Source organism: Mustela lutreola, chromosome 12 (genome assembly GCF_030435805.1).
Source record: "Mustela lutreola isolate mMusLut2 chromosome 12, mMusLut2.pri, whole genome shotgun sequence".
Classification (NCBI taxonomy): domain Eukaryota; kingdom Metazoa; phylum Chordata; class Mammalia; order Carnivora; family Mustelidae; genus Mustela; species Mustela lutreola.
Genome location: NC_081301.1, coordinates 95,227,650 through 95,249,479, shown reverse-complemented (window position 1 = coordinate 95,249,479; position 21,830 = coordinate 95,227,650). Strand labels below are relative to the sequence as shown.

General features: G+C 43.7%; 1 protein-coding gene across 5 annotated transcripts in view; it reads right to left on the bottom strand.

Annotated features, from left to right (window-relative positions):
- PDCD1LG2 (programmed cell death 1 ligand 2) overlaps positions 1 to 21,830 on the bottom strand; it is a 56,813-nt gene that overhangs the window by 2,517 nt on the left and 32,466 nt on the right. For 2 of the 5 annotated variants that reach the window (XM_059143366.1, XM_059143369.1), the window contains exons 5-7: positions 15,986 to 16,120; positions 10,624 to 10,673; positions 333 to 2,330 (exon numbers count right to left, since the gene is read on the bottom strand). In XM_059143366.1, coding sequence (XP_058999349.1) covers positions 2,286 to 2,330; positions 10,624 to 10,673; positions 15,986 to 16,120 — 230 coding nt within the window. In that variant the 3' untranslated portion in view covers positions 333 to 2,285. The other 3 variants (XR_009346632.1, XR_009346633.1, XM_059143368.1) reach the window with 3 other exon arrangements.

Below are 21,830 nucleotides of genomic sequence, written 5' to 3'. Positions count from 1 at the left end.
TGAAAGCAGCATAGTTCCTGACCTTTGTCCGCACCACTGCCTCTACCACTGCCTCTACCACTCCACCACTGCCCTGGGTCCATGTCTCCAACCTCTCTCTCCAGACCTAACGCAAGAGCCTTGTTCCGCCCATTCTCTGGCTTGTAGTCAGCTCGGTTCATGGGCTCACCTGTTCAAAACCTTTGCTCATTCTCCATCGCACCAGACATTTCCAGCGTTTCTTTCAGACTCATTCTCCTCTCCGGGCTCAGGTCCCAGGAGGAAGGCACCGGACTGCTCCCTGGGCTCTCTCCCTAGCTTCCACTCCATGCTTCCCCCGCAGGCTGGAGGTAGAGAAGACCGCAACGGGCAGCACCGTGAGGCTGGGGCGCGCGTGCTTCCGCAGCCTCCAGACCGGTGGCTGACTGGCGTTATCCTTGTGGGTGGCCCTCTCCCACTGTGTCTCACTAGCCTTGTGGCAACTCCTTCTTCCCTGTTCCCCTTCAGGCCTGGGGTAGTCAACTCTTCCTTGTTCTTGCCAGTTCCAGGGTGTTCAACCTTCCTCCTGTCTTTGTAACTAGTAAAAACTTAGAAGCGTGCCTCAGTCACCCCTCCTGAGGGTGCCCTCTGCTTCCGGCTGAGACCTGACCTAAGCCTGATGAGTACAATCTAACCTCTATGCCTGGAACTCCTGGCTCCCACGATGGCCCCGATGGTCTTTCCTCTTATCTCCCCACTGGCTCTTACCAGGCTAGGAGCCCACGCCTTTTCCCATGGATGCCCATGTCTCCTCCCCCTGGTCTCCTCCATCTAGAATAGTCTGCTATTTCCATTCTTGCCTGGTTCAAATGTCACCTCCTCCATGAAAACTTCCCTCTTCCCTGATTATCCATCCCCACCCTAAAGTGCTATTTTTTTTCCCCATCTCTGAACTCTCATGTTGTGTTTGTACTTCTTGTAAAGCCACAGAAAACTATAAAAAACTACACTGACTTCTGGCACAATTAGAAACTCATGAGCCCAGGTGGATGAGGCTGCTAGTGTCTCCTCCTCCAGGGAACAGCTGGGCGCTGCGTGGCAGGAAACTGGACATGGGGTGGGTGTCTCTGGGGATTGTGAGGATATGTAAATAAGGTGGGCTTTGGGATAAAGTGATAGTTTGAGAGCTACGTGATTTTCTGAGTATGTTCCAAAAAGCACATGTGCCCCTTAGAGGCCTTTGCAGGGACCTACAGTAGGATGTTTATATCCCTCAGTCTAGTCTCGCTATGGTTTTAATCTACTTTTGTGAGGTCATAGAAAATGTATGTACTGGTCTCTGCCCCAGGTTCCTGCATAGAATTCCTAAAATCCTTGTAATTTCCTATGAGATAAGAGCACTAGGAACATCTCTTGTTCTAATGTTCAGCCTTCACTTCCTGACGGAGTTCCCAAATCCCTTGAAATTTCCTGGATGATAGCACTGTCTTTTGTTGTAAAGAGGTGACTCTTGCTGAACTCCTACACGCGGGCTGGTCACCAGAAAGACCAAGCTATGATTAGCAGGTTGGGATTTTCAGCCCCATTTCCCACTCTCATCCCCACTCTCCAGGGAGAGGAAAAGAGAAGATGGAGTTAATGATTGGTTATGCCTATCTGATAAAGCCCCCACAACAACCCCTAAAATAGGGCTTCCGAGAGCTTCTGCACGGGTGAGCACATGTTGGTGCTAGGAGAGTGAGGCGTGCATACAGCATGGGCACCCCACATACCCTGCCCTGTGTGTTTCTTCCATCTGGATGTTCGTCATATCACTTCATAACCTTTTATAATAGACTGGTCCACAGTAAGTAAACCGTTTTCCTGAGCTCTGTGACCCACTCTAGCAAATTCATTGAACCCAAGGAAGGGACAGCGGGAACCTCAGATTTTTAGCTGATTGATCAGACATACAGTTGACCACCTGGACTCGCCCTTGGCATCTGAAGTGGGGAGCGGAAGTCCGGGAGGGCAGTCTTGTGGGACTGAGCCTTTCATGGGTGGGATCTCATGCTATTTCCAGGTAGATAGTGTCAGAGCTGAGTTAAGCCACAGGACACCAAGCGGGTGTCGCAGAGAATTTCCTGGTAGAGAAGAAACCCCATTCATTCATGTCCAAGGTGTGTATGCAGTAGTGAGAGTAAAGGAGACACACAAGAGGACTGAGCTTTCCCCCACTCATGGCATACAAGTATTCCATCTAATATTTCCTTTATGAAAGGTTATCATGGGAAAAGAAAGAAAAGGTTGGCGCTCACTGAAGAGAAAAGGGGAACGAGGCACCGGTGTCATAATGAGTGTGGAGGTTGTGGGCAGTCCTCAGGTGGAAGTTCCTATGGGGGAAGACAAGAGTCTCATGCAACAGAAGAAAACAACAAAAACCCAGATATCTGATCAATTGCTAGAGGGTCTATAGAAATCTGGCTTCTTTAATCCTAGCCCAAATTACACCAATGAGAACAGGATTTCGAACACCTTATCTCCAATTCCTGATCGTAAGAATCTTGGAGTACTACTTCTGGGCTTCATTCATCCTTACACTTCCCACATAGCCTACTTGAGAGTCATGCAAATAGCAGACATGACGTGTTTCGGAGGGAATGAGAGAATGACTAGCACTCTACTGGGAATCACAAAACCTTTCATTTTTCTATAGTGATTTCATTCAAGAAAGTCACTTAACACCTCTTAGCTCAAATCCTGCCATCTGTAAAATGAGGAAGTCAGGTTACATGGTTTGTAACTGCTAATGAACCGTGTGGTGATGACGAGCATAACTTTTTTAAAGGACCATGATATGTATCGATGGTTATACTGCTTGACGGCTTGGTTGCCTGTGTGAGAAGAAGAAGCCATGGGACCAGACCTGACCTCTTATATCCTTGGAGTATGCATCTAGTCCTTCTAGGTTCACTGGGTTAGGAACCTCTGAAAGGCAACTAAGACACTGGTATGTGTCCTTGAAAGAGGACTCCCTGAAGCTGATGAGGACCCAGTGGAGAGTTCTATACAATGCATTTGATATGCTGGGATATGAAAGAGGTGATACATAGAATGACAGATGAGGACAGAGATCCTTCTTTGTCTAACATGCACTGCTGAGTACTTAAAAATGATACACTGGGACATTTAATAATGTATTCAAGTACAAAAAAATTCAGGAACTATAAAAGAAGAAAACAATACAAGCTTCCTTCATGTAAAGACAATGATTATGGGCATTCAAGTATTTTTACTTCACTTCTTTGGGAGAAAAGGGTGTGGTGGTATATTAAAAACATTTTTTTAAATAAAGCATTAATGATATGGTAAGTATATATTTGTATCTTACCCCTCTTTTCTTTTTGTTATTTAGAAAGCATTTCCCCAATGTTTTCATTCCTCAGAAACAGAATTGTAAATGGGATTATATGCCATATTGAGTAGAGGTTCCTGTTTTCTCCTGTTGTATCAGTCAGGATGAGACTTGTTTATGCTGCAGTAACAAACAATCACCCAAACTCTGTATAATAAACAAAAATTTATTCCATGTTCACTGAGGTCGGCAAGGGACTCTGTTATTTGAAGTTATTCAGAGACCCAGGCTGAGGAAGCAATTACTACCTCACATGTTGCTGGTTAGCACTCCAGATGGAAAAAGAAAATAAAGCAAAGCATAAGCTAGCCCTTATATCTTCTACCCAGAAGTAACACATGTCACTTATGCTTAGGTTTGGTTGACCAAAGCAAATCACATGACCACACCTAACCACAGACTAGTTGTAGAGAAGTCCAATCCTATCACATACAGAAAAGCAAGAGATCCAGGAACTCTGTGAAATTGCACTAAACATCATCATATTCACCATGGAGAAAAATGACAATGAGCTGTCTCTTTGGCCACACTGAGTTAGATCTGAGTCTTTTAATTTTATTACATTAAAGTGAAGGCCTTGAAGTCTCATCAGGGGAGACTGAGAAGTCTGAATCTGCACAAGAATAAGAACAGGCAACACCTCTCCCAGAGCTGCCTAGAGAGTTCTAGGCGGAACCATGGAATAGAAAACCCGGCTCTACACAGCTGTCACCTGAGCTAGTACTGCTGGGCACTCCCACATGAATCAGGTCTCATGTCAGTCTCTGGTCAATGAAGCAAAACCACCAAGCTCTTCCCTTCTTAAGTGGGAAGGGAGACTATTTATCTGAGCAGACGTCTCGTCAGACAGGTGTGTCCCAAGACTCCATGCAGTAGTGAATGTGACTAAAAACAGGGGGGCCAGGATGCCGCCTGAACACCTGACACTGTCCCCACATAGGTGGCTTGGGGGTGAGGCAGAGCTGGGAGGGCAGAGATGTGTGTGGGAGGGTGAGAGCCCTGAGGGCCCTGAGTTGGCTGGACGCCTGTGGGGCTCTGTCCGCAGACTTTACGGAGCTGAGATCGGAGCTGGGGGTAGCGTTAGAGCACTGAGAGCAAGACCGGGTACATTCGTGTGAGAGAAGGCACAGAGCCATGGGGAACTTGTGGGTCAGGGGTCAGCACATGCTTTCTGTAGGGCTTGATTGTGAAATATTTCAACTTTATGGGCTATATGGTTTCTGCCACAGTCACTCAACTCTGCTGTCGGATGCAGGGGAAAGGGTGGGGGGAAAGCTAGAGGACAGCATTGAACATGGCTGTGCTTCAATAAAATTTTTCTTACAAAAACAGGAAGTGATTTGGCCCCCTGGCTGTAGCTCACCACTCCTTCTGAGCTGACACGTATCAGTGGAAAGCAGAATGTTCACTTTGGTCGACCATCATTTCAAAGGCAGCTACTGAAAGTACAACACATCCTAGGATGTGATAGGCTTTGAAAGGAAGAAGAAGACACTGCACCTGCTTTCTAGAAATGTGTGACTCAGTCCTCTGGGGACAGCAGATCCTACTCGCTGTAAGCTGTTACATAGCATAAATGTTATAATTAATATATTTTCCTTTTTTGAGATTTTATTTATTTGAGAGAGACAGAGAGAGCACAAGCAGAGGAAGAGGGAGAAGCAGGCTCCCTCCGCAGGGAGCCCAGTGCAGGATTTGATCCCAGGACACTGAGGTCATGACTGAGCCAAAGATAGATGCTTAACCGACTGAGCCACCCAGGTGCCCCTATACTTACTTTCTTTTAATAATATATCACATATAGGACATCAATGTTTATAATGTGGTCCTCTGAACCTAATTTTACTATACCCAATGCCTGTTTTCTCAGGATAAGAAAAAAACCAACTTAATAGTAAGTGACAGATCAGGGGGAAATATATAAAATATATCACAGGAAATGGGTTACTGTTAACTCTAAGTGAAGACATAAGTAAAAAGATGGACAAAAGATGCATAGACAGTTCCCAAAAGAAGATAAAACCTATACATTTATGAAGATGTTTTATCTCACTAATAACTTGAAAATGCAAAATAATGATGGGGTTGCCTGGGTGGCTCAGTCGGTTGAGCGTCCATCTCTTCATTTTGGCTCAGATCTTGATCGCAGGGTTGTGAGATTGGGCTCTGTGCTGGTCATGGAGCCTGCTCTAGATTCTCTCTCCCTCCACCCTTCTACCCCACCCCTGCTCACACTCTCTCTAAAGAAAGAAAGAAAGAGAGAGAGAAGGAGAGAGAGAGAGAGTAAGCAAGAAAGATGTTCGGTTAATTTCTAAATTAACAAAATTTAAAAATAATAACATCCAGCATTGGGACAGGTATAATCATTAAACTAGCTCTTTCCTATATTGCTAGTACAAATTGGTACAATTTTTTAGAGGACAATTCAGCAAAACAGTTTGAGAGTCTTAGAAATATCTATAGGTTTACTGTAGTAATTTTGCATCTTAGAGTTTACCCATGGTAATAATCAGAGCTGCACGCAGAAATTTATGTATAAGGCTATTGTGATGATACTTAAATGACAAAAACATAAAAGACATGAGGTAGACATGAAATGTCCAGCATGAGGGAATTAGTTAAGATAAATCCCAGTCCATGTATACAATAAAATATGAAAACTATTAATTATACTTTTAGCACATAGGTAATACTAATGACGTAAAATTAAGTTAAAAAGACTATACCAAGTTATAGATGCATTATAATTTAATTTTATGAAATTTAAATACAGAAAGATATTAGAAATTAAAGTAATATTAAGTATTAACCATGGTAATCTGTGTGCAATGGATTATAAATTATTTTTGTTTCCTTTATGCCTTTTTATTTTTCATTTTTGTTCTGAAAAAAATGATCTAATTTGAAAAATGTTCTCAAAGTTTTGACCTGCCCAACAACTAAAATTAAGCAAGATTTATCTTTCAGTAGGGAGACAAATTTGGTCAAAATCAGTTACCTTTTACATTTACTGCAGAAGAAACCACAAGAAACACAGACAAAGGAACAGTCAGGCAGACAAATCATTTCCAAAGCCTTCAGTTAAGTTCTGTCAGAGAATTTTGCTGACAGTGTTGTTCTGCCTCCTCCATATTTACTCAGCTATTTATGATTCTAAAACACATCAGGTGCAGGGTGCCGAGGCCACACACATCCTTTTGTTGCTGAGAGAGGCAGTGAGCTAAGCAGAAAACCCTAAATAGTGAGTCTGCATGCATATCTGGGGTGGCAGGTTCATGCCTCAAGGGGTTTTAGACAGAGCCCTAGCCTCTTGGACAAATCTGTGACCAGATAACAGAGAGTCACTTGCTTCTATTTTTTTAAGGTTCAGGGAAGTCTGACAAATCCACTTACTCCAGCCAAGACTGCTCCCTTCACGTGTTGGTGGCTGTGATGATTAACTTTCTGTGTCAGTTTAGCTCAACTATTGCCATCAGGTGACCTTACATAAAGCAGATTACCTTCTAGAATGTGGGTGGGTCTCAGTGAGTCAGTTTAAGAGCAACCAAGGTTCCCCAGAGAAGGAATTCTGCCTCAGACTGTAGTATAGATATCCCACCTGAGTTCCCAGCGTGCTGGCCTACTCAACAAATTCTGGATTCCGTAGTTCAAGTCTTAGTGAACTTGTGGACCGCGAGCCTGCCCTACAGATTTCATTCACACTTGCCAGTCTCCAAGTGGTTCTGTGGTTCTGTTCCCCGGGAGAAGCCCCAAGTACCCCTCCCTCAGCAACAGGTATCAGGTTTTCTTGGCAACCCAAACAGGGGTTTCCATTCCCCAAACCAGTATTTCCATGTCCTGTTCCCTCTTCTTCCTGGGGGGATAGTCTCCAAAATGCTAAATTAGTTCTCCATAAAGAGTTAACAACTGGTGAGCGACTTTATAGGAAGGAACTTAAAAAAAAAAATCTGCTGAAACCTGACACATTGGTATTTGTCTTGACAAAATCATAAAACATTATGCTAAGTAAAAATGAGCCATTTTTTCCTTTGATATTCCACTGCCATTGATCACTGTCAATTTCTACATTTGAACCAACCCACAAATAACTTTGAATGCAAATGGAACACATCAAACACAACATAATGTGTCAGGACTACCCAGGTGTTAAAATATGTGGGTACATGACAGATAAATATCATGTATCTTTGTGTTTTATCTGACAGACAGACAAACACAAAACTGTTTTTTGCATAAGAGCATCTATTCCAAGTTTAGCAAATTATATGGCCAAGATCTATGACTCCCCCCCACCACCCCTCACCCAAAGCAGACATCGTTCATCAATCACCACACTCCGCACTTAGAAATGGTCTCCCAAACCTTCCTCATCTCTGCCCTAGGCACCTCCTGAACCTGACAGGGGCCTGTTTGCCCTCCTCCGCTTTTGGTCCAATCTTCTAGGTTTTCAGTTTTACAAAACTGAAGCCCAGAAAGGGGGTTGATCTTACCTAAAACTGTATAGCTAGCTCACAGAAAAAGTTGAATCTAATTCTCTTGATTTTTAATCATGATCTCTTTTTTACAAAAGAGAAATATTTCAGGCACAGAACAAAGTATAAGAATAATATCATCAACATCTGCATACCCACACCCAGAATGATATCAACATTTGTGTACCCACCCCCTGAATGATATCAAGATTTGCATGCCCTCCCCCAGGATAATATCAACATTTGCACACCACCCCCCCCCCCCCCGAATAATATCAAGATTTGCACACCCACTCCCGGAATACTGTTTGCATCTGTATGCCTACCACCCAGCTGAAGAGGTTAAAATTGGTGTTTATGATTTCCTTGCTGTTTTTGTACTTTCACTTCACATGACTATTTCCATAAACACTATGTAAAGTTCTTTGTCAGCTTTCAAAACTCTGTAATTGCCAGTATACTGTCTATATCTTTCTGAAATCTATTTTTCCTCTCAAAATTATACTTTTCAGAGTTATCCATCCCCAAAATACATCCAGTGCTGGTACTTCCATTTTATATATACACTCTCTATATTATATATATATACTCTCTCTTTCTCTCTCTATATATATATACACACACACACTCTAGTTATATATACACTCTATATATTATATATTCTCTCTCTCTCTCTCTCTCTATATATATATATATATATACACACTCTAGTTATGTATACACTCTATTCATCTGTTCTCCCTGTTGATTCACATCTGATTATTTCTAATTTGTTACTCTTGTAAGTAACAGTACCAGGACTATTCCTATATGAGTCCTCTGTGGTGTATACCTAAGTGGTCCTGAACTCTTTACAGCACACCCCGTATTCTCAGGCAAGAGCAAGGGAGGGGTGATGAAGACAGAGGGCGAGCACCAGTCTCTCGCCTCCTTGACCCTCCCTTCCCCCGGTTGGAGGGTACAAAGGGTGACTATATGTAATCAGTTGGGGGAAAAGAGAATTAGTCTAATTTCTTTACTTTGACTTTTGGCCAAGATATTCACTTTATTTTTAATTTCAGATGCCACTAAAAAAGGGTATGACACTTCTCTGTTTATAAGGAGATGTATTGTTAAAAATGGTTGTGGTACCCTGTTAATCCAAAGAAATCACTCTATAAGCAGTACAATATTCACACCATGTGGGGGCCATAGGATGGGACATTTGAAATGGTTGCAAGCCTTTGAGCACCCCTCATTCCTCAGACAGACGGTTCTGCCTTCGTTACTCAGATACAATACTTTCTAGGACAGAGGCTGCAACTGGTCATTAATAGGCTCAATTCGCCTATGGACATGTTTTATTTGCTTTGTTTGGGATTTGAAACACTTTCAGGCAGCATTTAATAACCAGGACATTTTATATAAAATTTTGGATTTCCATCTTCTCGGACAGCGTTAGGCTAGTGCTAAATTGACAGCACTAGGCCTCCATTTTATCACCATTCCCGATCTGGTTAAAGAATGTCCTTTTTCCTCACTTCAGCACCTGCCTGGCCCTGTGGGCATCTGACTTTACCACCTCTGCTCTCGGGACTTTCACTCTATCCTCCTCACACTCAGCAACTGAAGGAAACACTTACACAAAGCCTGGAGCTCATGAAACTCAGACAGATGCTGAGGCCGCTCCCAGGGAACGCTCCTGTAGATCAAGGACCGATCTATAGGAACACAGGAGTGTTCTTTCTCAAGAAACAGGTGTTTCAATTAGGATGGCCAGCATTAATCTGAAGCTTTTTTGAGTCAAGAAAATCTCGCTGCTGATTCAGAGAAACACAGCACAACCGGACCTCAAGTAGAGTCCAGGTCTGAGCGGCGTTTGCTCCTTGGGACAGGTATTACGGTAACGGGTGTATTTCACGAGTGGCTTTCAGGGAGGTGGCGGCAGGTGCAGGGGGCGGGGGGCTGGCCAAACTTCATCCCTTCCAGTCATACTCTGTGCTCACGAGTTGCCATGTGTCCTGTATTAGCCAGACACAGATCCCGGTATTATAAGTTTTCTAGAGTTGTTTTACGGTTGGAGTCTCTGGAATTTTATAGATACATTCAGCCGAATTCTCAAATGACCAGCTCTGAATATTTTGAGTAGCTGACAACAAGGTTATTTAGAAATTTCTGTGAATTGCCTCTAATTCTGGTGAACTCATGAATTCATGTGTCACATCACATGATTGCTAGATTACAAAAGGAAGGGTGGCTTTCCCAAGAAAGTTAGAAATACCCACTGTGCAATATGACCCAGGCCTGTGGGTCCCCAAAACAGCATCTCCCCAGCCTGAGTGATTTTAGCAACCCCAATTCTCCTGACCTCCACGTCACATCTACAAATTCCAGCTCCAAGCCTTGTCAGCCTCACAGAGAGTCTTCTACTCCTCCCCCATCAAATTCTTGACCCCAAGCGGCCAATAGTGTACTTAGTGATCGTTGCAAAACCATGACCTGTTGATTGCTTTGCTGTTGAATATCTTCCCTTGCTGTTAAGTGTTAACCGTGTTATTTAGTATCTAAGCCCAGATGTCCTGTGCAGCCGCCCTTAGGAATAGAGACAGACTGAAGGCTCTACAACTTTCTACGGCTGTACCCAAACACCCTTATCTTCCCAAGAAGGGTGTGTTGTTACAACTAGCGGGAGTGCCATTCAACAGGGAGGTTCTGTACAGGCTGAAAGCTTCCCGTTGCTCTTCGTGCATTCACAGTACAGGGGCTATTGCTTAATTCAAGTTGGGAGACAAAAAGGTAAGAAAAACCATGAGTACTCACAGCTCTGTCCACTTCCCTCCTCATGGCGGCAACAGATTTTTTTGTTGTGTCTGAAAAAGAGAAATCCCAGTGATGGAATACGAGTAACGAGAAAAGTATTCTGTTTCTAGATGAAAACACAGCAAAATAAAGTTTAATCCAAATAAATCACATGCAGAAGTCCAAGTGTGCACTGTGGCTCTAGACCTCAGGCTGAAGGACAGACAGGGGAGAATTGTGCCCTTAGGTGAAAACTGCAAACAAGGCAATCCTCTACTTTCCGTTCCTTTCTCAGTCACTGGTCTGAGGCACTGGGAGGCTGAGGCACTGCTGATTTGAATAATCAGCCCAGGAAACTTCCAGCTTCAGAACTCTCTGTCCATTTTCTGCTTTGCTCTTCACTTCAAGAGGTCGGACCAATTAATTCACACTATGGTGTACATGACAGATAATATTCCAAAGTAACTCGGGGGCAGAAGCACAAGTTCACATAATGGGATGCCGCTCACCATTGTTCCCCTGGTTTCTTCTCTTTTCAACCCCTGACATCACACATCCCCCCTCACTCTGATTTTCTTTGAGCTTGATGCCTAGGTTCCTGAACTCAGGGAATCCCTAATTCTGCTTTTGCTCTGCACACCAGCTTTTTAGGAACTCCCTCATGACAATACTGACCTTGACCTGGACTTTGAGGGACTCCATCCAGCATTGCCATCTCTTCTAAGAGGATTCACATTTGAAAGGAGTCTAGGAGTTAACCCACAGAAATTGCCCTTACACGGTGGAGTTTCAGGGCACTGCTCTCTAAGGCTTGGGGTTAGCGCTGCCATTCTGTGGTTCTTACACAACCTTTGGCCAATATATTTGGTCTTTGGTTTAAATCCCTGTAAACTTCTGGCTCAGTCTTTTAGGGCAGTGCCATTCAAAGTGTAGAACTCATGGGTTAGTGGTGGTACGTGACCTACTGCTTACCAACCCACTATGAGACAGTTACAGAGATCTAGCATAAACCTTTAGAAAGTTTTATAGTAATTCTTTTACTGTGTTTTTTCCTGGATGTTCATTGAAATGTCATATATTTATTGAATCCAGTAAAAGCTGGGCTAGTATGTCTTTTTATTTTATTTTTTAGTAATCCCATTTTTAGTATATATATTACAAAAGCATTGACCCTAGCACATTAGAAATATAAGACTAAATGGTTCCTTACCCTAGAGAGGTTGAGAAATACTGTGCGTAAGATCCACAGGCATGTCCTAGGTATCTGGTCTCTGGATATCTAGGCAACACTTTGTGGATTCTGTTCTTGGCTTTGCCATTGGCTCAGCCAACAATCAAGCCCCTCGATTCTTTTGGGTTGAAACTCTCTCCTTCCATTGCTCAAAATAATACTCTTCAGGTTGAGCCAATTTTTCTTAAGCACTTTGGTAACAAAAAAGCCCACACATTTTAGTGTCTGACAGACATGTGTTCACACACAAGCTATATGACGTTGGGAATATTTTCTGAATTTCTGTTTCTTCATCTGCAATATACACACTACTCCTTGCCTCACGGTTTTTGCAAAATTAATGTAACAAGAATTTGTAAAGGGTCTAGCTCAGTGCTGTCCAACAGAACTTTCTGCAAAGATGAAAGTTTTGTATATTTTCTCTGTCCAAAGCAGTGGCCTCTAGTCCCACTGCCACTATTGAATATTAACAAGGTATAAGCACTTAAGATGTGACCAAGGAATTAAATTTTTATTTAATTTAAACTTAAATGACCATGTATGGCTATTGTACTATAAAGAGCAGGTTAGCATGGGCACCTGCATATAGTGGGCTCAATGTGTAAAACGTTATTGAATATCTACATATGCCAAGAAATGTCTCAGACAGTGGACATGTATTAGTGAATCAGAGAAACACAGCTCTTACGCTTATGAAGAAGAACCTGATATAATTTTTACAACAGAAGTTGCCAGATTCTTCTCCAGAACCTAGTGAGTCACCTGGAGCCCTGAACCTTTGAGGGCTCCTCTTATGTAGAGACGGAAAGCAGAACCTTTTATGGACCAACCCCGGCTGCCCTCCCCAGGCATCATGGTGTGCAGAGCTGGGCACTGAGACATCGGTGGGTTAAATGGAGCCAAGGGGTCTTCTTGGCAAACGGGGCTGAGATCGCCACCCCTTTACTTGACTCTCTCAGATAGATTGAGAAGTTCAGGACAGCACCGGCCCTAAGAGGAGCTCAAGAGAAGGAAGTTAAGACTGACATCTCAGGCTTAACGTGAAGGCCTTGAGGCGAGGAGGCTGGTTGGGCGCAGTGGTAGTTAAAGCAGGAAGCCCTTTCAGCCTCATCAGCTCCCGAGGGTCTTGCTGTGGGAGCAATGGCAGAACAAGTGAGGGGAGCCAGAAAGTAGTCATGTTGGATCATTCTGGTCTGTGTCGGGATCTAGACGAGCAAGACTGGGGGATGGAGAACCTCCCTCCCCAGAGGGAATAGAGATGCACATGGCAGGAGTGGGAATAGCAGCAGCTCAAAACCAGGGCCCGCTGGGGAACTGACCTGGTTCCCCAGGAGCCTCCCAGCCTGTTCGGAAGCAGGAGCACTGTTGGCGAATTTAGCCTCCTGACAGTCTGTGGGAGGTGGGGAAGTAGAAGCTGTAAGAGGGAGACATTGGACTTTTGGCTAAGACAGGCAAGTGGGTGCTCAAGGAATTAATTGGAAAATTGAAAGGGAGGCAATTGCATTTGGGGCCCAGGGTATTAAAAGGGGCCCTAGATATATAAGGGTGTGCTGAGTGTATTGAAAGAAGACGTAGGTACTACGGAAGCATCTCACAAGGGGATTTGCTGTAATGGGTGTGACTAGGGGGCAGAATCAGGGGAGGCTTGATGAAGTGGCAGCTTCACTGAGATTTGAAGGATGACAAACTTCGGTGAACAGGAGAAAGAAGTACTTTAAGAGGAACAAATGTTGAGGGTTGCCCGAGGGAAGGGGGGTGGGGTAATTGGGGGATGGACATTAAGGAGGGTACGTGATGTAATGAGCACTGGGTGTTATATAAAATGAATTTCAGACCTGTACCTCTGAAACCAATAATACATTGTATGTTGTTAATATAAAAATTGATGTTGAACAAAATTACTAAAAATGAAAGATAATGATGAATTTTAAAAGAAGAAGAAGAAGGAAGAGGAAGAGGAGAGAGAATGTTGCCCGAGAAAACTCGGAATTGAAGGAAGCCATGGAGGAGGTCCAATCATGGAGACATGGTCGACTTGTGGCATTTAAAAGCCTGTTCCAGTGTCAGCTTGGTGGTTGCACAGTCTTTTAAGCCTTGCCGGTCTTGGAAACTCTTTATCTCTCCATCCATTTTGAATGTCAGTCTTGCTGGATAAAGTATTCTTGGCTGCATGTTCTTCTAATTCAGTGCCCTGAAAGCCTGTTCCAGCTAAAAGTGAAAATAGACCATATCGGATGTGGCAGGAGTGGATGGAGGGAGACAGCTTGGAAGGTCCTGTTCTAGTTCAGGTGAACTCCGAGAGGGACAGTGAGGTTGGGTTGATAAGCCACGAAGAGCTCATTCTCATGTAACCACCCATTTACAGGTAGAAAAGCCATCTCAGAGAAGTTAGGTGACTCATACAAGATCATGGAGCTAATACATGGCAGCACTGGGTGCAGACCTAGCCTTCTGACCCTGGCTTGAAGCTTGACTAACAGTGCCAGCCATTCTCAACCTTTTTCCATGACACATGAGTCTGTGCGCATGGCAGATGCATTTCCGCATGTGCATGTGTCTCCCATGAGAGAAAACAGATCTCAGTGCACGCGAGTTGTGGGGTGGGGGTGACGAGTGGGTATTATATAGGCAGCCATGATTTTACTCTGGCTCATTCAAAACAAAAAAGGAACCATCTGCAGATTTAGTCGCTTAACTCTCGTTAGCAACAAGGGTCTCCCACCACAGTTGGTGCCCGAGTCTTACACCCAGCTTGGAGCTACAGATATCCTTGCCCCTTCTTGAGACTGGGATGAAGGATGAGGCGAAGAAGTTTTTCTTCTCTATCTTGAGTATGACCCATTTCATTCTTCCAAAGAGTCAGGACAGAAAATTCTTGCTCATTCCTGAGGTGACTGAAGGGTTCGCAGGCCCCAGGCCTGGAACTAGGTATAAATCTGTTTCTGAGGGGTGTGCATGGGAGAGGAGAAAGAAGATGGCAGAAGACAAGATTCTAATGAGGGGCATCTGCCATGCTTCTCTGGGGTCACTTGCAGAAGTGATCTCGTTTAGTTAAAGTTCTATCAGATGCTGGAAATCCTCCTTTATGGTGAGATGCCCTTCTCCATTTCTATAATTTCTCTTTCTTTTTCTTTTCTCCTTCCTCTTTTCCTCCCTTCCTTCTTCACTTCTTCCTTCCTCCTCAACCCTCATCCCCCTTTCTGTTGACAATAATACCTCAGATTTTATAGTAGACGGTTTTGTGGTTAGCACACAAGTTGATGCATACATAGGGCAATGGACAAACAGAGCACGAGAGAGAGTATCAGAGCAGGAGGAGAGAATATCTTATGGCAGAAGAGAACACAGAAGTTAGACTATAGATGTAGCATGACAATAACCTAAAAGTCCCCCAATTCTCAAAGAGTGGCCACACTGAATTCCTAAGGAATTATTTCCACATGTCATTTCTTTTCTATAGACAAGGCCATGTGGAGACTTTGGGAGGAGCTCACTGGGTGCTGACAAAGGAATAGCTTAGGAAAGTACCAGACAGTCTGCAGATATCGTGGCCATGGTTCAAATGTTGCACAACAGGAGTGGATGGGTGACAATAGGACAGGCTAGGGAAGGACTCCTGGAGCTGCTGAAAGACTTCAGGGCACCATCAAAACAGGCGCTTTTCCTGTCCCCAAATGGCCTCACACACTTTTCTCCTTTCCTTACGAACCAGGGCATTCAGATTCCTGGGGGCTTGGGGGAAGGTTTAGGTCAGCCTTATACCCAGTTGGGGGAATCGAGGGATGAGAACTGAAGGAATCGTCTGAAGCGATCTTGGTAGCCTTCTACCCACGAACTCTGACACACAGCCATCCACATTGCCAAAATAACACTGATCTCATGAGGCTAATGACACTTCTTAGCTCAAAGAACAAAGCGAACTATTTTAGCACAGGAACAAAACATTCCTTTTAAAACAGCGTGGGGATTTCAGCTCACTGAGGACTAGAGCCATTATCTTCTGGGGAAAAATCATCAGGATGGGCCCTCTGAGCCCAAAGTGAGGCTTTGAGGAGATTCGTGGGAAACTGGGAAGCTGTAGGCCACTGGAGAGAGCTCCACACTGCAGACACCAGTCCATTCAGTTACCTTGAATAAAACTTAGGTACTTACCTTTTCTAAAAGGAAGCTTTTGGAAGAGCTGTTTTCTTAGGCCTATCATTGTAGCTACGAATATCAAAACAATGATGAAGGAAGGGATGAAAACAGGAAGCAGCCAGTTTGAAGAGGTTTCAGGTTCTTTGCCACCTGGATGAAAGAAAAGCACCAGAATCACATTACATGGTAGCTTAGAGGCAAACCAACAATTTGGCCCTCTGAGTAGATTATAACCAACACAGCCAATGTGCAGCGAGCATTTATTCCATGCCAGGTACTAATCTGTGTGTGCTGCGTGTACTATCTCATTTCCTTCTCACAACCCCCTACGTGGCAGGATTTGCAATGACCCTCATTTTCCTGATAAAGACAGTGAGGTGCAGAGAGTCTAGGAAACTTTCCCAAAGTTACACAGTAAGAGACAGAGCTGAGATATAATCTAGGCTGTCTGGTTCCAGATTCTGTGTTTTTCATCGTTCTGATACCTCCATCCATCTATCTATCTACCTATCATTATCAATTTTGTTTCCAGTAGGATAGTCCCTGAACCCAAACATGTCTTCTCTCTCCACTGTCAAGCACTTGCAGTGCTCAGAAGCCATGCCATTAATCATTCAATTTCAAGAATTAACAGGATCTTTTGGGAAAATATAATATTGTAAATAGTGTTAACATACAAAATCCAATCATTCATACCGCAGTATGAATTACTACAATGAGCTCTTTCCTTGGCTCAGCTAATCAATGTTCTGGCACTGAGGAAAATGTGAGTTTAGTAGAGAGGTGGATGAGATGAACAATTTTGGAGACCAGGGAAGGTCTTGTGGAGGAGAGAGCTGTGGGTATCTATAGATTAGAATAAGGGCTCCAGACTGACAATGGGAAGGACTGGAGGGGGCTTCATAATAGCAGGTAGAAGACTACCCAAAGTAAGCTGTACTTTTTTCCAAAAGCCTGAATTTTGCCCTGTGGAGTAATTTATACAGAATAAACACAAGAGCCTAGTCCAGGAAAAACCTGGCAAAACTGCTGAGGAGGAAGGGCTCGGTCCTGCCAACTGCCTTCCCTCTCTCCCATCTCAATACCTTCTGAGAATCATTGATTGTTTTAGCTGAGAAGATCATTTAATCTGAGCCTCTCATTTTAAAGCTCAGAAAGTAAGGCCCAGAGACACTCAATAATCTATCTGAGGTTATCACTGCTAACTAAGTGGCAAAGTCAGGGTTGTGAGCCTGTTTGATCGAAAGCTCAGGCCCCACAGGTATTTGTCTCTACTGAAAACAGTGTGGGAAACAGTAAGGAAGAAAGGATTCAGAAGCTCTGCTCATCTACACGTTGGATAACCCACACTGACTACAACTGCTTCTTTACTTTTTAGGAAATGCTTACTAAGAACCACTGCAGTGGCTACATGAGTCAAGGAGCCCTGGGACCTTCAGAGTCCTCACAGCAGGAGAAATCCCTGCCACAGCACCACCCTGCAAACCTGTGTCCTTTGCAGGTTCCTTCAAAGCCCCTTCCACATACATAAGCTCTATCCATCCCTGAAGACTTTCTAACAATGAACATCGGTGTGCTCAACCTGTAAGGATTTGGAGTGCAAAGACTTCACCTGAGTCACCTCTGAATCCCCTATAGACCCAAATACCATTTACATGAAAGATGTCGATAAGGATTTGGAGTGATAAATTAATCATCTGTCTACTTAGTCTGCCTGGCCCAATTCTTCCTGTCCTTAGTTATCTTGTGGCAGACTGATGTTTATCCCTTAAATCCACTCTGTCTTCCCTATTAGGGCATTAGCTGGACACACGGCTCCTCAAGACTATATTTTGGAGCTTCCCCTGCAGTTAGGCATGACCAACCATGAAAGCTCAGTTCAGGTCATGGGTCTTCTGAGTCTTGGCCTTCAGATAATGGATACGTCTTCCACCATTCTTCTCCCTTTTGGAAACATGGATGTGGTAGTCATCCAGCTTTGACAGTTCCAAAGAGACAATATTCTACAGAATGGGGGAGCAATAAGATGGAAAGAACCCAGAAGGAACAGAATGTAGATACTTCCCTGCTCTGACTCACCTTCTGTCTTTAAATATTACACAGGAGAGAAATATGTTCCTGTCTTGTTGGAGTCCTATTTTGAGGTCTCTCTGTTATGGAAGCCTAGTCTATACCCTAATATATATTCTTATAGATTATTTTACAATAATTACATGTTACTTAACAATGATATGATGATGCAATGGAGAACTATGTTTTATCCTTGCCACAATCCCATGCACTCTTGTTAGAGACACTATCTTTTTCCCCATTTCCACATTGAGCGCTGAGGACTTTGCAAGCATGTTTCATTCAATCCCCACAATCATGCTCTAAGGCATCTATCATTATTCACCCTTATTCTACAAATGTGAGACCAAGTTCTAGGATGTCTCGGTTATATGTTCATGTTCTCAAAGCTAACAGCAGCAGAAAGAGGATTTAAAGACTCTTGAAGACTGTCAGAGAGTCCCCTCCAGGTCTCTTGGGAAGGCTTCACTTCCCACCCCACAAGAATGTTGTTAGAGTCATTTCCAGTCTCCAATTTCGTTACATGTCCTCATGAAAATGCAACAACTGGCCAAGCAGAAGAACCCCTGTTTCAAAAAGAAAATGGTTTCATTGACCTTAAATTTCTGGTTAAAAATTAAGATGTTCAGTCATATCCTAGAGCCACTGGAGCACCTCCCATCACCACACTCTCATTGACTTCTGAAGAAGTATGTGGTAGGTCACAGAAGTCAGCAATGAGCAGCACAACTGATGAGAATGAGTAGAAAGGGGACAGTCATAAGGCAACTTAAAAATCCCTTTGAGAATTAGATGTGAGGAACCGTGGGAGGATGTATGACTTTGGTCATTTGTTGCTGGTATTTGGACCACAAACGAGGAGATCATTTGACTGCTGAGATCTGGCAGCCCACACAGTCTGGAAGCTGGGATAATGGGACTGGGATTATTAAGGCTCATCTTCCAACCCACTAATCTGTCATTTATTGAATACTTAGAATAGGGAGACTGCTCTGTTTTTGCTTTCATCTGGGTATAAAGAAGACCCATGTGAACAATTAAAATACATGGAAAGTAAAATAGCAATGAACAATAAAAGACATATATAGTCACAGGCAAACAAAGTCATGGTACATGTAATCAGTTTTAGGAGGAGAGATACGGTAAAAACCTCTTGTGTGCCGGAGTTATCTAAGCTGCTCTGGAGAGAGGGCTTCAAGTTGGTGAAGAGGGTGATTATATTTTATGTGGAGAGAAACTGCCTGAGCAAAGAAATCACGAAAGTGGGAGATGTGCAAACAAGTTCAGAGAGCACATGGTGAGGAAGGGGAGCTGACTAGAACCCAGGAACAATGTCAGTGGGTAGAAGCATGGATATAACTCTAAGTATCTTGGTAGAAATGAAGTCATAAGAAAAGCCTCATTTTTAGGGTCAACTTCAAGTAAAAATGGTAAACTAGGCAAGTTGGTCTTTCAAAATTTTCTATCTCTTTTTATCACAGTGACGATCCCCAGACTTGTCGCCTTATGAAAACTGAGCTGTAACTAATTCATACTAGAACTTTAGAGGCATTTAAATGCTAACAATCACAGGGGGATTTATTTTTCTTGGAATAGCTTAACTGTCCTTTGCTGTGTGGAATCTCTTGCCTAGTTAAGTGCAAGCTAATACTTTGGATGGAATGTGGTTTTCCAGAAGGGTCAGGGAAATAGGGGCCTGGGTAAGATGAATTTAGAAATAACTAGAATCTAGCCTTTGCGTCACTGATTACATCAGTATTTTTTTCTTTGTGGTGGAGAAGTGAAAGGGCACACTGACCATTCCTTTGGAAACCTTGAACTAGTGAAAAGTTACAGATGAAGTAGGGTGGCCCTTCTTTCCATGGAAGCCAGCATAGCTGACCGCAGACTCAACAGCTTGTGGGTCTACATCTGCTCAGGATCTTCTGGGAGATCACTCATACATGCAGCTGGTGAAGAGATAAGGAGACCTTTGTACAGCTAGAGATCTTTCACCCATCCTTGCCAGAGTTGTAGCCATGCAACCACCCCCTGACATGGCTCCTGGGCTCATCAGCTCCCCTTCCTCACCACGTGAGTCTCTGATTTTTGTGACCTGCATGCTCGATAGTAACAATGAAAAGGTAATTGCGACCACTGTTCAGGGCAAGGCAACTAAAGGCTCAGTTCTCTCAGGCCTGAAACTCAGAGTCTCCGGTCCTCTTCCTACCCCAAGAGAAGCAGACTGTGCCATCTGAAGTGCTGAGTGAGGGAAACCTAGACTGTCCGGTGGATGAGAGAGATCTCAATGACCAGTTGGGATCAACTGTAGCAGCAGGAACTATAATCTGTTCTCTGAATTCTTGCATATGAAATCTTTTGAAGAGATCATGGCTGCCTCCCAGCCTGAAGGCTTAGTCACAGCAGACTTAATGTAGGGTCATAGGTGAACTTGAGCATGCAAGGGACAGACCGCTGTAGTCCTACCCCACTGCCTCTCACTTCACCTCTAACTTCAGCCATGGCTCAGCAGAAGTCTAAATGGATTTCAATCACCTCAAATGGCTACTTTTCTTTCAGTGCAGATGCAGGGGTGGGGCGCTCACTCAGCACACATGCATGCATAGCTCATGGGGGAATGGACTGTGCAATCCTGGACACCACTGTCAATCTGCAGGGGTGAGAGCAGATGACCTCCACTTGATGTGCTCTGAGTGAGCATCTGAGGAGGCCATCTGAACACTTCTCAGGTGGTCCTTGGGTATCTGGGCTCTGTTTTCCCAACAGCAACAACTTTGATAATGTACTCTTATGTTTAGTTTTCCTTCTGCTCTGTCTGAATCTCCCCAACCTCTCTTTTTTGCTCCCTGAGGTCGCCACCCAAATACTTAGATGCTACACAAGCTCCTATCGCACGCTCTGTTTTGCCTAACTAACATGAAGGGCAAAAGGTGAAATACAATGACAACACAGTGTATTTTCTATAAAGTCATATTAAGTAGTGCTAGGGACTGTCCTTTATTCGGAGATTATGTCCTTTGCTGGTATGGTAGGAGAATACTGAGTCCCCTCAAAGAGGTCCATGTTTGAATCCCTGAAACCTGTGAACATGTTATCCCACATGGGAAAAGGGATTTTGCAGATGTGATTATATTCAGGACCCTGAAATGGGAAAGTTAACCTGAATTATTGGGTTGCGGGAAGGCATCCAATGAAATTAGAAGGGTTTTTATAAGGTGGAAGAGCAAGGCAGGAGAATTAAAGACAGATGTGAGGAGGACACAGAAGCAGAGGTCTCAGGGATGTAGCTTTTGGCTCTGCAGGGGGAGGAAGGAACCATGAGCTAAGGAAGGCAGGTGATCTCTAGAAACTGGGAAAGATGAGAAAAGGAACTCTCCCTTAGAGGCTCTGTCACCCTATCAACACCTTGGTTTGAACCCAGCACAGCCCCTTTTGGGTTTCTGATTCTCAGAAGCGTAAGTTAATTAATGTTGTCTTACGCCCATGAAGTTTGCAGTAATTTGTTATAGGAGCACTAGGAAAATTATGACGTGCTTGGTGATAAAGTGAAAGAAATTTGGTACTAGATATAAGTTGCTCTTACCCAGCAAATAAATGGTCTTATTCAGCAAATAAACAATAGCCTGACTCCCCAAATCGTTTGAAATTGTCCTGGTGTCTGAAGATCTAAAGGGTGGGACTCAGCATACTCAGCAAAGGCTCTGATTTTACAAAAGACCAGTTTTCCTTGGAAACCCCATAACCACTTGATTATCAGCAAAGCCAGCAAAGTAATATCTATCCTGCTGAT